We start from the raw sequence: 18,289 nt of genomic DNA, 5'->3' as shown, positions 1-18,289 counted from the left end.
GATTGAATTATTCAAAAGTTCTTTTGTCTTCTGTAATTAACAAATCTTTTTTTCCTCCTAAGATTTCAAATACTTTCACTTTGTAAATTTCTTTGTTCTACTATCTCATAAGGTCCTATTTATGTCTGGGGGAAAAAACCCTGAGAAAACAAACAAAATTAATGGAAAGACTATTGAAGTGTGTGTATATCTGTCTATCTCTTTAACAATGAAATAATGGCTTTTTTGGTTATTAATTGAGGAAATTATTCATTAAATCTTAAAGATAGACCCTATTTGTCAGCAGTTTGGGTTTGCGTGATTGATAACAAACTGGATATTTTGGGCTCAAGAGCACAAGTACTAGTTAGTTACGTAAATAATCCTACACATTGACAAAACATCAATTAAGTTATCACTGAACAAGTGTCTTATATGTCTAATGACCAAATATTTCATCTAATTTGTTATTTTTAAAGGGTATTTATCAGTTTTATTGATTCTTGGTGGTGATTTATAGAAATAAAAGTTTTTATGAATTATCAACTACTAAGTGAAGCTAGCTTCTGAAAATTGGTGATTGTTTCAAAAATAACAAATTAACTTTATGAAATAATTAAAATTAATTCATTTTAATTTTTAAAATATATGAATATGTTCAGCAGCTTGGCTGCTGCAAATGGACATAAATAATGATGGAGTTTTGCAGTTTCCAAAAAAGGCTGTAATTCAACATTAGTCTTAAGAAATTTTAAACAGTTGCTATAATATTAGAAATATTTTTAAAACTTTCTTTATTCTTAGTTTTTTTGTTGTTTTCTTTTAAAATATGGCTAATATAGAAATGTTTTCCATGACTGCTCATGTAGAATCAAATTGCTTACCTTCTCAAGGAAGGGAGAGAATTTGGAACTGAGAAATTTAAAAGACAAATGTTAAAAATTTTTGTTTACATGTAATTGATTAAATTTTTTTTAATTTTAAAATTTTATCATAGGATCATAGTAATATTTAAAGACATATATCTATAGTAAAGTATTGACCCTTCACTCAGAAGATAATGTTTCAAAGCCTGCCTTAGATACCTGTAGCTGTATATAGCTATAAATAGCTAGCTGTATAATCATTTAGTTTTTTAAAATCTGAGCTTCCTCATCTCTAGAAAAAAGTGACAATAATAATAATTTATACTACATATTTCTCAATGGTGTTTTTAGAAAAATACTTTGCAAATCTTAAAACACCATAAAATGTCTGGCATTATTACTAATGCATGGTTCCAAAAGCATTGTATTAAAAGTTTTCTCTCAGCCTTCCATCCTCTCTAAATATTATTGGTTTCTTTTATTTTTATATCTCATTCATTCCCAAATAAACATCATCAAGCAACAAGCCTTTGAAGCCTTGTAACAAAGAAAAAAAAAGGTTTTAATAAAAATCAGAAGAAAAAAAAAAACAAATAAGCTGAAACATGAGCCATATCTGATATTATTTGCAATCTTCCACATTCATAGGTTCTCACCTCTTATGGAAGGAGAGGGATATTTTTTTCTCATCTCTTTTTCCAGATTCAGCTTGATCATTATAGTTACACAGCATTCAGTTTTATTTTCTTGTTTTCCTTTCCATTTTCTTTGTTATAGTTATCATGTATGCTTAAAAAATATTTTAATGTCTTTTCATTTTTGGTCATCATCAACTTTTTCCAGCATATCCTTTTCCCTTTCCTCTTTCAAAGAACAAACATTTAAAAAGAGGAAAGAAAAAATTCAGCAAAAGTAACCAATACATTGAAAGAGCTAGATATTATATACATTCCCATAGTCTCTCACTTCTGCAAACAGGTTGCCTTATCATATTTCTTCTTTGGAGTCAAGCTTGGTCACTATAATTTCATAGTATTTAGTTTTGATTGTTTTGTTGTTTATATATTAATACTGTTTATTTATATTGATGTAGTCATTGTATATATTGCTTTCCTGGTTCTGCTTTACTTCATTTTGTATCTGTTTTTATAAATCTTCCTATGTTTCTCTCTATACTTCATAGTCAGTTTTTCTTATGGTATATTCCTTTATATTCATGGGCTATAATTAATTTAAGTATTCTCTAATAAATGGTCATAAGTTTTGTTTACATTTTTTGTTACAACAAAAAGCACTACTATTATTATTTTATATGTATATTTTTGATGTATACTTTTCTCTTTGATCTTCTTGGGATGTGATATATATGTATATATTTATGCATAAAATTTATTAGGATTTATGGATTAAAGATAGGGATATTTTAGTTATTTTCTTAGTATAATTCCAAATTGCTTCCCAGAATGGTTAGACAGTTTACAGCTTCTAAGGTTATTTTATTCATACCTTTTATCTTTATTTCACATTCATTTCTTATACTTCCTTCAGATTGAACTCTCCCTTTTGATAAAGAAAAGCAAACAAATTTGATAGAGACTGTATCTGAATAATATTCAGTACTTTGTCTAGTAGTCCCCCATTTTTTTCCATGAAGGAAATTTTTTCCATGTCTTTCTTCTGCAGAAATGTTTCATTGATGACTTTTGTTTTTATAGGGTAGTCATTCTTTGATATATTCCTTTCCATTTAACTTTCCCTTGTAATAAAGAAAACCATTTAAGCAAAACTGACAAAATGATCACATTGGCTAGCATATGCAACATTCTGTACTCTTTCTTTCCCTTCCTTCCCTTCCCCTACCCAGCCTCTTCCTCATTTTTGACATAACTCCACTAAAAATCAAGAGAATCTGATAGAGAAATATTCTTTATTGTAACAATAAATTAGATCAAATATTTGGTCTTTATCAAGATATCTTCACATTATTTTTATTTGTATTCTTGTATGATTGAGAGAAATCAAGGAATAATTAAATAATTGGAGGGCTAGTATTCATCATGACAATGACAAATAAATGGAAAAATGGCAATATTGTTCTAGCTAATCTTGCAATTTAATGTGATGCCAGTCAAAATGCTATTAGATTATTTAATAGAATTAGATTAAACTGTAATAAAATCCCTATATTAAAAAGTGAGGCAGAAGTATTACTATAAAAATGAAAACTGATAAGGGAGACTAGCACTCTCAAATCTTAAAATGTACCATTAAATAATTATGAAAATTCCTTGGTCTTATTGCACTTAAAATTAAGGTAAACTAAGACATAACAATCTGAGTACATTCAGTTTATTACTAAAGTGTGAATTTACTAATAAATAGAATCTCAGATCCTGCATGAGGGGAACATTTCTCTTATAGTTTTGGAAAGTGTAGAAAATGGGAAGGCTAACATCATAATTGGAAGTAAATATGAATGGATGAAAATTGGATGTGAGGGCTAGCAACAACTCCCTTCCTTCCTTCCTGTGACTAAAAAATGTTCATTGAGTTCAACTACATCTTCAAGGATAGAGATAGCAAACTAGACTTTTTTGGATACCAAAACAGACATCATTGAAGGATAGCTTAGTTTTGTAAAGATACTAGAGACAAAATTCTGGTGTATCTACTTGCATCTTTTAAGGGTAATAGATTTATTTCCTTGACACAAGAATAAAAGAATAATTAACAGGGGAATTGAATTTCTAACCTTAATTCATTATAGACTACTTCTGAATTAAGTTCAGAAACAAGGAATAATGATTTATGCATTTACAAGACAAAACCAATTAATTGTAAACTGGATCAATTGAAAAAAAGAATCTATTGTCTTATTTCAGTACTAAAATAGAGTAGGAAAATTAATCATAAAGGAACATAGAATTAAAACTCAGAATGGTTAGTTAGTTTGAAAATCCCATGTTAAAAAACACTGGCGAATGGAAACACTATTCAATAAAATTTGATAGAAAAACTGTTATAGACTGCTGGTCTGTCAAACTAAATTCTTGTTCTTTCCCTCCAAATTCTTCTTTTGAATTTTCACATTTCTTTTGAGTGCACTTCTCTCCTTCCAGTCACCCAGGTTCATATCCTTGGCATTATCCCTGATTCCTTATTATTCATTCCTTATATCTAATTATTTGTTAATCTTAATCATTACTACTTTCATAACATATGTCACATCTTCCCCATCTCTCTGCTTATTTAGGTACCACACTAGTGTAGATCTTTATCACTTCATTCCTTGGCAACTGTATTATTCCAATTTACCTCTTAATTTCTTCCTTCCCTACTCTATTCATCCATACAGTTACCAAAATTATTTTCCTAAAACATGGTTGTGATCACGTCACTTTGTTGCTCAGTAAACTCCATTAGCTCCCTGTTGCCTCTAGGATCCAACATAAATTTCTTTGGTTAGCTTTTGAAGTTATTCCCATCCTGACTCCAACTTGCTATTATATATTATGCTACTTCCTGTACTCTACAGACTAGTTAAACTGGTCTTGATAATCTGCTTGCATGGCATTCCCTCTCCTGTCTCTTTGCCTTTGCATTGACGTTTCCTGTGCTAGGAGTACACACCTATCTCATCTTATTTTTTTCTATTAAATTTATTTTTAATACATATTGTTTTGTGCATCGTATTGGGAGAGAAAAATCAGAGCAAAAGGGAAAAACCATGGGAAAGGAAAAAAAAAAAACAGGAAAAAAAAAAAGTGAACATAACATGGGTTGATTTACATTCAGTTTCCATAGGTCTTGTTCTGAATGCAGATGGCATTTTCTGTCCAAAATCTTCTTGGGATTGTTTTGGATTACTGTACTACTGAAAAGAACCAAGGTTTTCATAATTGATATCTCACATTCTTGCTGTTATTGTATACAATATATTCCTGCTTCTGCTTGTTTTGCTCAGCATAAATTTGTGCCTATCTCACCTTCTTAGGCTTTCTTATTTCCTCCAAAACTCTGCTCAGGGATTAGCTTATATAAGAAGCTTTTTCTGATCACTACCAACTGTCAGGGCTCTCCCCTCTCCTCTAAATTAACCTTCTGTTTATTTTGTATAAATAAACATATCTCTATATTAGTATATGTATATCTGCCTTACCAGTCAAATGTCAGATTATGAATATGACAGATTTATGTATGTGTTATCTCACCTGTCTCACTGTAAGGACCTTGACAGCACAGACTTCCCATTTTTATCTTTATATTCTCTGTGTTTAGCATAGTGCCTGACACTTTTTTTAAAAAGTGCTTGTTGATTGATTGAATTACATGAGAGGGAGGGAAAGAAAAAAAAGAATTTCAAACTAATCTAGAAAGGAGCAAAAAGTAGAATCATTTTCTTAGCTTACATCTCATTAATTCATTTTTCGCTGCCTTCCTAAATGCTAGAGGTTTTCTGCATCTGTTATTCATTTTGATTGCTTATTTTTTGTTAAATATGTAACAATAAGAAGTTAATAGCATACATCAGTGAGTTGAAATTTATGGGACTATCAACATTTTATTTTCCTTTAACAAGTTTCACAAGGAGTGTACCTGTGTGATCGTGTACTATTAATGGGGACAAGTATAGATTTATCTTTTTTTCTCTTGTATCTGAAACCATACTAATACTTTAATTCTCTCTATATTTGAAAAATTACTTGTTGACAAAAAGCGATTTATTTGGTAGATGATTATCTGAACAATAACGGGAAGTTCCATGCTAAGAAATAATTACTGAGTCTAATCATAATTTGTGAGGGTGGATCATTCACCACATTTATTTTTTTCTCACAGGTAGTGCCTTTCTTAGTGCCATTTTTCTGGCCTTAGCAACATACCAGTCTCTGTATCCAATCACCTTGTTTGTACCAGGGCTGCTGTATCTTCTCCAGGTAAATTCTTGACTGGCTAGAAGTTATAATTGCTCAATTTAAGTATAATAATGTCTGTGCTTAAGTTCTTCTGGGAAAGTTTGGTGCTCCTCATAATTTTTCTAGGATTATGATCATATACTGTATGTCATATAAAGCCAGTCTGAGTCAAATCAGCATGCATTTATTAAGAGATTCTTATGTGCAAGGCACTGTACTAAGAACTCTCAAGTAGCTCCTGAATCTGATGGGGAAGATTATATGCAAACAGCTATGTACACATAAAATCAAGCAGTAAGGATGCAGATTATCAATATGGAGCCAGAAGACCTGAATTTAAGCCCCTGTTCTGTCACCTACTGGTTGGGTTATCCTGGGCAAATCACTCCCTCTATTTGAACCTTTTTTTTTCCTTCTTTCATAAAATTTGTTCTACATGACTTATAGAAATATGTGAAGAAAGTGCTTTGCAAACAAGTGATATGGAAATTTGAACTATTATAATAATTATTGTTGGATAACATCTGATTATTTAGAATGTTGAGGAATTAAGGAATGAGCACTCAACTTTGTGTAAATAATTTCTAGTAATAGTGAGTGTTAATATATGCACATATATGTATGTTTATATTTATTATAATATACATATGTTAAATATATATATATTTATAATGATGATGGTTAAATAAAGATGAACTTTCTAAAATTCACTCAGGAGAGTTTAAATCCATTCACAGCCCTCAGCACTATTTAGTCTGTGCTTTTGACTCCTGGAAACTCATCCTAATCTTTGGAGAACTTTGGAGAAAATAGTTTAAAGAACAAAATTTTGGGTGGGAATTCAAAATACCTTTGTTCTCCTACCTCTACTGATGATTTGTTTTGTGACCTTGGGTAAAACCACTTCCACTTTAAGGCTCTTACTTTCTTGCCTTATATAAAATGAGGAGTGGGTATATTAATTACAATATCATGAAGGGCTTTCTTAAGTCTAACAAATTTCAGATATTTAGGCCCAAAGTTAGGAAAAGAAAACAATCTAGTCACACATCAAAGGGACAAACGGTGCATGAAGGAGAGATTATTTGTAAAGTACTGGATAATTGTTAGATTTTTGCCGATATTATATTGGTAGCCTCTACCATTAGTTATAAAGATCATTTGAAGTTTTAAGCTTCTTGAATCACATTACTTTTCTAGTCTGTAATTGGGGAGAAAAATAATCCTTTAAAAAATATTGTATTTATTTTTTTAAATTAATAAAATTGATTTTTTTCTCTTTTCTATCTTTTCCTTCTTCCCTCAATTGTCCTTTTATAAACATTCTATGTCATTGCCTTGAGAAAATTAATTGTGCCTTGAAACCTTTGGAATTGAAACCTAAGCTTAGCCTCATTAGACTTCTACCCAGATCTGTACCTTTTTCTTCTCAAAATAAGGAAACAGAGAGACTGTCCTAATTTTGGGGAAGATAGTTTAGTATAGTGAACAGAATTTAAGATTGGGATTCTTTTGTGGTTTACTTATTAATAGAAAGGAAGGATTATACATTGCATTTTAAAAAATATAAACATGTTTATATATTTAACATTTTATAGGAAAAATATTTCTAACATTCACATTTTCTAATGGAAACCCAGTTTACTTCATGTAGAAAACTAGCATCCGTGGCCTCACAATTTGGTGGGCTGATCCTTTACAGTTAAGTTCACTGTACTCATGGAGAAAAGTTATACTCAGAGAAAGGAAACAACTTTAATAACTGTCCAGAAGTCACATAGCTAATCATTGGCAAAATGTGGACTAAAAAGACTCCCAGTTCAGTGTTTATTCCCTCTTTGTCCACACTGTGGTGATTCAGAGTTGTGCAATGAGAAGGTATCTTGTCTTTTCGTTTATAGGTTGTTTTTTTCAAACTTATTTGCTTGTGAGGCCGGGATGCAACTTGATGATAGAACTGAGATGTGTATTCTGGCTTTGTCTCTCCTAATTGTGTTCTTTGTGCTCTCTCCTAGCGACAGTACCTTCCTGTGAAACTGCAAAGCAAAGCCTTTTGGGTCTTCGCAGGACAATATACTGTGATGTATGTGGGAAGTCTGGTGGTTATCATCTGCCTCTCATTCTTCCTCCTCAGCTCCTGGGATTTCATTCCTTCTGTTTATGGCTTCATGTAAGTTATTCTGGAGTCATTGAGATGAATTGAATGCTAATTGGCTCAAGTTGTCTTAACAGGAATCACAGGAGACAGCCCACATGAAGAAGATATCTTTTATAGAGCAATGATGGAGGGCAGATAGTCTCTTAAGACGTTCCTAGAGACCTCTGGACCTCTAATTGACTTAAATAAGTATTAGGTATTAATGTTATAGTGAAATAATAACTAATAACAACATTTATATAGCAACTTATGGTTCCAAAACCCTTTATAAAATTGTTATTCATTTTGCTTTTCTGATCCTTGTTTGCCCATTTGATCTTTGTGAGACAATAATGTAAGTATTATTATTCCTGTAATACATATGTGGAAACTGAGGTTCACAAAGAGATCAAATGACTTGCTTGCGGTTTTGCTTGCACAGTTACAGAGCCAAGACTGGAACCTATAGGTATTTTGATTCTAGATCTTGCTCTTTTTCCACTACAGTCTACTACTTCCTATTTGGTTCAGTTATCCTCATATTACAGTGGTCTTTCATCCCTTTACCATTCTGATTGCCTTCCTCTGAAGGCTCTCGAGTTTTCTAATTTCCTTCTTAATATGTGGTACCTAGAACTAAACTCAGCACTCTAGCTGTCATCTGACAAGGGTCAAGTACATCTGGTTTATGATCTACTCCCTCATGCCAGGACCTCTTCCTGTTAGAATCATGTTAACTTTGGGGGAGGAAGGAAGAGGAGAAATTGTTATACACTTTTAACTCATATTAAGCTTGTGCTCTACAGCCTGTCCCATACTGTAATTGAGTGTTTTTTTTTTTTTAATGGATTGCAGGAATTCTGCTTTACCTCTATTTAAATATCTCCTAGTTCTAGATTGTGGGGGTCTTTTTGGGTCATTGATAAAAATGAGGATGTCCCTTCTATTTGACCAAATTGAGACATTTAAGATTACCTTTTGAGTTTCTTCATTCAACCAGTTCCAAATTCACCAAACTCTTCTGTCATAAAAACCGTATTTCTTCATCTTATCCTCAAGAGTATCACGAGACATTTTTGTCTAATATTTTTATGAAATCCACGTTTACTCTGTATACACTATTGCCCTCTAAATCTCCAATATTGTTACCTTGTTAAAAAGAAAATGAGTTGAGTTTGGCATGGCATTCTCTACTTGAAGCTGTAGCAATTCTATGTAAATACTTTTGACCCTTCCAAATGCTCACAAGCCATCTGCTTAATAAATGTAGTCTAAAACCTTTGCAGGAGTCAGAATGAGGCTCATCAGTTTAAAATTTGAAGATAACATTCTCTTTCCTTTTGGGAAATTGGGTCAGTATTATTCTGACTTGGAATTCTTCTCCAAGTTGTCTATGATTTAAAAAAATAACAACTATAAACTTAATATTAAACAACCATCATTCCAGATGAGCAAGTTTGCTTTGAAACTATTTACATGAAATCAATGCATAAAATATAACCTGTCATTCCTTTTCAACTTTTATCACTTTGTTAGTTTCCATTTAAAATTTATATGGTGGGACTTCCGGTTAAGATGGTGGAGAGGAGGCATACAGCTGTGTAGCTCCGTGTTTTCTCTCACTATCCATTTCATTACAAGCCTCTAAATTAATGCTTGACTGAAAAAAAACCCCACAAATAGTTACCAAGAGAAGCCATCCTTGAGATTCGCCAAGAAAGGTCTGTTTTTACTGGAGGGCTGGAAAGGTTTTAGATCGGGCGCAGGCGGCGGGCAGTGGCAGTGAGAGCACGGGAGCAGACTGGAGAGGGGGTGGGGAGTGATTGCAGCCGGCTCTGCGGGGGGAGCTTTGCTACAGGACTGGATACTTTGCCCTGGCAGCAAGTCAGCAGCCCAGCAGAGAAGCTAAAAACACCGGGGGTGAAGAATACAACCCCAAACAGCTGGAGTCTCTCGGGACCTGGACGCCCCCCCCCTCCCCCCACAGTGACTCAGCACGCTCTGGGATCTCAAAGCGCAGGCGCAGCACAGTCGGGCTAGTGCCTCACTGCTGCCCCGCCTCCCTCCCCCCCCCCCCCCCCTGCAGTCTGTAGAGGAAGCTCGGTAACACCACCCAGCCCCTCCCCCAAAGAAAGACTCCAGTTTTTTCTTTTTTTCTTTGCTAGTTTGTCTTTGATTTTAGACAGAATGAGCAAGAAACTGAAGAGGACTTTAACCCTTGACAGCTTCTATACAGATAGAGAGCAGACTCTAAATCCTGAGGAGACTAAAAACAGACAGTCTCCAGGTGAATCCCGAAAGGAGGAGATCATCTGTTCCTCAGCACAGATGAATCTCATGGAGGAAATTAAAAAGGCTCTCACAAGGGAGCTAGAAGAAAAATGGGAAAAGGAGAGGGAGGCTTGGCAAAAGAGCCTGGAGAAGTCAGTTAAAGAGAGAGTGGATAAAGAAATAAAATCCTTGAAAAATAGGATTGGTGAACTGGAAACAGAAAATAGCTCTCTAAAAAACAAAATAGGCGAAATGGAAACAAATTCCACAGAACAAAAGAACTCAATTGGACAATTAGAAAAAGATTTTAAAAGAGTGAGTGAAGAAAATACTTCACTGAAAATCAGAATTGAACAATTGGAATTGAATGACTCGAGGAGACAAGAAGAATCAGTCAAGCAAATCCAAAAAAATCAAACAATGGAAAAGAATGTGAAATACCTTCTGGGGAAGACAACAGACCTGGAAAACAGAATCAGGAGAGACAATCTGAGAATCATTGGACTCCCAGAAAAGCATGATGAAAAAAAGAGCCTGGACACTATTTTCCAGGAAATTATCAAAGAGAACTGCCCAGAAGTCATAGGAACAGAGGATAAAATAGACATTGAAAGAATTCATCGATCACCCACTGAAAGGGATCCTAAAATCAAAACACCAAGGAATATAGTGGCCAAATGCCAGAACCCTCAGACGAAGGAAAAAATATTGCAAGCGGCTAGAAAAACCCAATTCAAGTATCAAGGAGCCACAATAAGGATCACCCAGGATCTGGCAGCATCCACATTAAAAGATCGAAGGGCCTGGAATATGATATTCCGAAAGGCTAAGGAACTTGGTATGCAACCAAAAATAACTTACCCAGCTAGAATGAGCATCTTTTTCCAGGGAAGAAGATGGACATTCAACGAAGTAAGCGAATTTCACCTATTTTTGATGAAAAAGCCAGAACTTAACAAAAAGTTTGATCTACAAATATAGAACTCAAGAGAAATCTAAAAAGGTAAAGATTAATCTTGGGAACTATATTTCGGCTATAAAGATGTATAAAGAATACATGTATATCTTGTTCTAGAAACTGATGTGGAAAGGACATTGTACCAGAAAAAGGGTAAAGTGGGGGTAGTACATCTCATGAAGAGGCATAGGAAACCTATTATATCTGAGAGAAAGAATGGAGGGGGATGAATATAGTGGGTATCTTACTGCCTTCAGAATTGGCTTTAAGAGAAAACATATTCAATCTATGGTGAAACTTCTCCCACCTCATTGAAAAGTGAGAAGGGAAAAGTGAAAAGGGAAGGAATAAGCTAAGCGGAAGGGAATACAGAAACTGGGAGGGAAAGGGGTAAGATGGGGGAGGAACTCTAAGGCGGGGGGAGGGATACTAAAAAGGGAGGGCTGTGAGAAGCAAGTGGTGCTCACAAGCTTAATACTGGGAAGGGGGGTAAAGGGGAAAAAAGGAAGAAAAGCATAAACCGGGGTTAACAAGATGGCAAATAATACAGAATTGGTCATTCTAACCATAAATGTGAACGGCGTAAACTCCCCCATAAAGAGGAAGCAGTTAGCAGAATGGATTAAAAGCCAGAATCCTACAATATGTTGTTTACAGGAAACACACCTGAAGCGGGGAGATACATGCAGGTTAAAGGTAAAAGGTTGAAGCAAAATCTACTATGCTTCAGGTGAAGTCAAAAAAGCAGGGGTAGCCATCCTGATCTCAGATCAAGCTAAAGCAAAAATTGATCTAATTAAAAGAGATAAGGAAGGGCACTATATCTTGCTAAAGGGTAGCATGGATAATGAAGCACTATCTATATTAAACATATATGCACCAAGTGGTGTAGCATCTAAATTCTTAAAAGAGAAATTAAGAGAGCTGCAAGAAGAAATAGACAGTAAAACTATAATAGTGGGAGATCTTAACCTTGCACTCTCAGAATTAGATAAATCAAACCACAAAATAAATAAGAAAGAAGTCAAAGAGGTAAATAGAATACTAGAAAAGTTAGATATGATAGATCTCTGGAGAAAATGTAATGGAGACAGAAAGGAATACACTTTCTTTTCAGCAGTTCATGGAATCTATACAAAAATTGACCATATATTAGGACATAAAAACCTCAAACTCAAATGCAGTAAGGCAGAAATAGTAAATGCATCCTTTTCAGACCACGATGCAATGAAAATTACATTCAACAAAAAGCCAGGGGGAAGTAGACCAAAAAATAATTGGAAACTAAATAATCTCATACTAAAGAATGATTGGGTGAAACAGCAAATCATAGACATAATTAATAACTTCACCCAAGAAAACGATAATAATGAGACATCATACCAAAATGTATGGGATGCAGCCAAAGCGGTAATAAGGGGAAATTTCATATCTCTAGAGGCCTATTTGTATAAAATAGAGAAAGAGAAGGTCAATGAATTGGGCTTGCAACTAAAAATGCTAGAAAAGGAACAAATTAAAAACCCCCAGTCAAACACTAAACTTGAAATTCTAAAAATAAAAGGAGAGATCAATAAAATTGAAAGTAAAAAAACTATTGAATTAATTAATAAAACTAAGAGTTGGTTCTATGAAAAAACCAACAAAATAGACAAACCCTTAGTAAATCTGATTAAAAAAAGGAAAGAGGAAAATCAAATTGTTAGTCTTAAAAATGAAAAGGGAGAACTCACCACTAACGAAGAGGAAATTAGAGCAATAATTAGGAGTTACTTTGCCCAACTTTATGCCAATAAATTCGACAACTTAAATGAAATAGAAGAATACCTCCAAAAATATAGCTTGCCCAAACTAACAGAGGAAGAAGTAAATATCCTAAACAGTCCCATCTCAGAAAAAGAAATAGAACAAACTATCAATCAACTCCCTAAGAAAAAATCCCCAGGACCAGATGGATTTACATGTGAATTCTACCAAACATTTAAAGAACAATTAACTCCAATGCTAAATAAACTATTTGAAAAAATAGGGATTGAAGGAGTCCTACCAAACTCCTTTTATGACACAGACATGGTACTGATACCTAAACCAGGTAGGCTGAAAACAGAGAAAGAAAATTATAGACCAATCTCCCTAATGAATATTGATGCTAAAATCTTAAATAAAATATTAGCAAAAAGATTACAGAAAATCATCCCCAGGATAATACACTATGACCAAGTAGGATTTATACCAGGAATGCAGGGCTGGTTCAATATTAGGAAAACTATTAGCATAATTGACTATATCAATAACCAAATGAACAAAAACCATATGATCATCTCAATAGATGCAGAAAAAGCATTTGATAAAATCCAACATCCATTCCTAATAAAAACACTTGAGAGCCTAGGAATAAATGGACTTTTCCTTAAAATAGTCAGGAGCATATATTTAAAACCATCAGTAAGCATCATATGCAATGGGGAAAAACTGGAACCTTTCCCAGTAAGATCTGGAGTGAAGCAAGGTTGCCCACTATCACCATTATTATTTAATATCGTATTAGAAACACTAGCCTTGGCAATAAGAGTCGAGAAAGATATTAAAGAAATTAGAGTAGGCAATGAGGAAACCAAACTATCACTCTTTGCAGATGATATGATGGTATACCTAGAGAACCCCAGAGATTCTACTAAAAAGCTATTAGAAATAATTCATAATTTTAGCAAAGTAGCTGGCTACAAAATAAATCCCCATAAATCCTCAGCATTTTTGTACATCACCAACAAAACCCAACAGCAAGAGATACAAAGAGAAATTACATTCAGAATAACTGTTGATACCATAAAATATTTGGGGATCTATCTACCAAAGGAAAGTCAGGAATTATATGAGCAAAATTATAAAAAAGTCTCCACACAAATAAAGTCAGACTTGAATAATTGGAAAAATATTAAGTGCTCTTGGATCGGCCGAGTGAACATAATAAAGATGACAATACTCCCTAAACTAATCTATTTATTTAGCGCTATACCAATCAGACTTCCAAGAAAATATTTTAATGATCTAGAAAAAATAACAACAAAATTCATATGGAACAATAAAAAGTCGAGAATCTCAATGGAATTAATGAAAAAAAAAAATCAAATGAAGGTGGCCTAGCTGTACCTGATCTAAAATTATATTATAAAGCAGCAGTCACCAAAACCATTTGGTATTGGCTAAAAAATAGATTAGTGGATCAGTGGAAAAGGTTAGGTTCACAAGACAGAATAGTCAACTATAGCAATCTAGTGTTTGACAAACCCAAAGCCCAACTTCTGGGATAAGAATTCATTATTTGATAAAAACTGCTGGGATAATTGGAAGTTAGTATGGCAGAAATTAGGCATGGACCCACACTTAACACCATATACCAAGATAAGATCAAAATGGGTCCATGACCTAGGCATAAAGAACGAGATTATAAATAAATTAGAGGAACATAGGATAGTTTATCTCTCAGACTTGTGGAGGAGAAAGAAATTTGTGACCAAAGATGAACTAGAAACCATTACTGATCACAAAATAGAAAATTTTGATTACATCAAATTAAAAAGGCTTTGTACAAACAAAACTAATGCAAACAAGATTAGAAGGGAAGCATTACATTTTTATATAACTATTTATTACTTACATGAACTGATGCTAAGTGAAATAAACAGAACCAGGAGATCATTGTAGATGGCAACAATGATATTATACAATGATTAATTCTAATGGATATGACTCTTTCCAACAGTGAGATGATTGAGGCCAGTTTCAGTGATCTTGTGATGAAGAGAGAACCATCTATACTCAGAGAGAGGACTGAGGGAACGGAGTATGGAGCATAACATTCTCACTCTTTTCATTATTGTTCATTTGCATTTTGTTTTCTTATTCATCTTTCCTTTTTGGTCTGATCTTTCTTGTGTGGCAAGATAATTATACAAATACATTAACATATATTGGATTTAACATATTGTAACATTTATAACATATATTGTATTATTTGCCATCTAGAGGAAGGGGTGGGGAGAAAGAGTGGAAAATTTGGAACACAAGGCTGTGCAAGGATTGATGTTGAAAAATTATCCATGCATATGTTTTGAAAATAAAAGGCTTTAATAAAAAAAAATATTTAGCTGTTTCCCTATTGCTGGGTGTTTTGGTTGTTTTGTGGCTTCTAGTTCCAATATTGCAATGTAAGTAAGATTTATAAAATGATTCCTATTTTGAAATACTCTCATGATTATTTTTTTCCTCAGTAGTATTTTATTTTTCCAAATACATGCAAAGATAGTTTTCAGCATTCAATTTTATAAGATCTTGTGCTCCATATTTTTTTTTTCCCTCCCTCCTTCCCTTTCTTCTCCTTTCCCAATATAGCAAGTAATCTATTAAAGGTCATACATGTACAATCCTTTTAAACATATTTACTTATTTGTCAGGTTGTATGAGACAACTCATACCAAAGGGGGAAAAAATACAAGAAAGAAAAAGCAAATAAACAGAAAAGATGAAAGTATTATTCTCTGATCCACATTCAGTCTCCATAGTTCTCCCTGAATGTGTGTGGTATTTTTTATCACAAGTTTATTGAAATTATCTTGAATCACTGAATTGCTGAGAAGAGCCAAGTCTATCATAATTGATCATCACATAATCTTGCTGTTACTATATACAATGTTCTGGTTCTGTTCCAGCACCAGTTCACTCAGCATCAGTTCATATTGGTATTTCCAGGCTTTCCTGAAATCAGCCTGGGAATCATTTCTTATAGAACAATAATATTCCATTACATTTCATGATATGCTTAAAAAAAAAAAAGATTATTTATTCAAGGATTTAAATCGATACACAATCATATGCATACAAACACTTTGTTTTAAGCATATGTAATAAACAATAAAGAGAATATCACTTTAAAATATAAAACATATAAAAAATATAAGTTATATAATTTCACTAATTACTTTAAATGACAGCTTACAAAAATCATCATTTTTGATGACTGTGTTAAACTACTTAAAATATAAAGAGAAACATTTTTCATGCTATCATGATATATTTTTAATAGAATTGTTGAGTAGTGATAGGTAATTTTGTAACATTTACTGCATATATATATTGCTTTTCTAAAATGCTTTACTAATAGGCAGTTATACTGAATACTTGTATTTGCTGTTTTACAACTTCATCAGAATTAGATTTTGTTAGTTCTAATTATTCTTATCTTATTTATGGGTTTGGGGTATGACATGCCTATGTTGTTTAAGTATGAATTCTTTTCTTATTATTAATGAGTTTAAATATTTTTCTTTTTTTTTTTCAATTAAATGTAAAGATAGTTTTCCACATTTATTTTTTTATGAGATTTTGGGTTCCATTTTTCTTCCTTCCTCTTTTTCTCTCTCCCCAAGACAAGTACTCTGATATAGGTTATACATGATCAGTTATATAAACATTACCACTTTAGAAATATTGTAAAAGAAGAAACAGAACAAAAAAAAAAAAAAAACATGAAAAAAAAAAAAGTGAAAATCGTATGCCTTGATCTTCATTCATACTTTATAGTTCTTCCTCTGAATGTGGATAGTATTTTCCAATATGAGTTTTTTGGAATTGTCTTAAATCATTGTGTTGCTGAAAAGAGCAAAATTTTTCAAAATTGATCATCACACAATGTTGTACTGTGTACAGTGTTTTCCTGGTTCTATTTACTTCACTCAACCTCAGTTCATATAAATCCAGGTTTTTCTGAAATCTTCCTACTCATCATTTCTTATCAAACAACAGCATTTCATTCTATTCATATGCCACAAGTTGTTCAGCCATTCCTTGATGGCTGGAAATTTCCTCAATTTCTAATTCTTTGCCATTATAGTTGCCATAGATGTTTTTGTATATGTAGGTCCTTTTCCCTTTTTTATGATCTCTTTAAGATACAGGCCTAATAATGGTATTTCTGTATCAAAAGGTATGCACAATTTGGTTGTCCTGTGGGCAAACATAATTGCAAATTGCTCTCTAGAATTGTCGGATCACTTCACAACTCCCCCAGCAATCCATTACTGTCCCAATTTCCCCACATCTTCTCTAATATTTATATTTCCCTTTTATGTCATATTAGCCAATCTGATAGGTATGAGATGGGATTTGTATTTCTCTAAAATCAGTGGTGATTTAGAGCATTAGGCTATAAATAACTTTAATTCCTTCACCTGAAAATTGCCTGTTTATTGTCTTTGACTATTTGTCAATTGGGAAATGACTTGTATTCTTATAAATTTGACTCAGTTCTCTATATGTTTGAGAAATGAGGCCTTTATCAGAAACATTTGTCATAAAAATGTTTTCTTTTCTGCTTTCCTTCTAATATTGGTTGTGTTGGGGTTGTTTGTATAAAACTTTTTAAATTTAATGTAATCAAAATTATCCATTGTGCATTTCTTAATGTTCTTTTAATTTTTATTTGATCATAAATTCTTCTCTTTTCCATAGATCTGAAAAACAAACTATTCCTTGTTTTCCTAATTTGCTTATGGTATTTATCCTTTAGTTTATATTTTTGTTCATATAATTCCTGGCATTGTCTTGTCCTGTAGACTCTCAAATATTTTATATTGACTATAGTTATTTTAAATGAAATTTCTCTATCTCTTGCGGTAATAAATAGAAATGTTGATGATTTGTGTTGTTTTATTTTATATACTATGATTTTGCTAATGTTAATTATTTCAAATAATTTTTTAAAAGATTCTCTAGGATTCTCTAAGTATATCATCTATTAAAAATGAGTTTTATTTCCTCATTGCCTATCTTAATTCCTTCAAATTTCTTTTTCTTTTCTTATTGCTAAAGCTAATATTTCGAATATAAGTAATAATGATGGGCCTCCTGATTTTACTCCTGATCTTATTGGGAATGCTTCTAGCTTATCCCCATTACATATAATGCTTGCTGATAGTTTTAGATAGGTACCACTTATCATTTTAAGGAAAGCGCCATTTATCCCTATGCTCTCTAATGTTTTTAATGGAAATGGGTATGGTATTGCCTTTTTGGGGGTGGGGGAGGCAATTGAGGTTATCACTTCATTTGTATGTGGTTGCCCACTTTTGACTCCCTTTTTCTACTGCCATTCATATCCTCCCAA

General features: G+C 32.9%; 1 protein-coding gene across 3 annotated transcripts in view; it reads left to right on the top strand.

Moving 5' to 3' along the window:
- PIGU (phosphatidylinositol glycan anchor biosynthesis class U) overlaps positions 1-18,289 on the top strand; it is a 125,660-nt gene that overhangs the window by 74,177 nt on the left and 33,194 nt on the right. For all 3 annotated transcript variants that reach the window (XM_051979158.1, XM_051979159.1, XM_051979157.1), the window contains 2 exons: positions 5,685-5,782; positions 7,777-7,931. In XM_051979158.1, coding sequence (XP_051835118.1) covers positions 5,685-5,782; positions 7,777-7,931 — 253 coding nt within the window. The remainder of the gene's footprint in view (positions 1-5,684; positions 5,783-7,776; positions 7,932-18,289) is intronic.

Source organism: Antechinus flavipes, chromosome 2 (assembly GCF_016432865.1).
Source record: "Antechinus flavipes isolate AdamAnt ecotype Samford, QLD, Australia chromosome 2, AdamAnt_v2, whole genome shotgun sequence".
Lineage (NCBI taxonomy): Eukaryota > Metazoa > Chordata > Mammalia > Dasyuromorphia > Dasyuridae > Antechinus > Antechinus flavipes.
The sequence above is the reverse complement of the archived record's forward strand: the minus strand, read 5'-3'. Positions and strand labels throughout refer to the sequence as shown.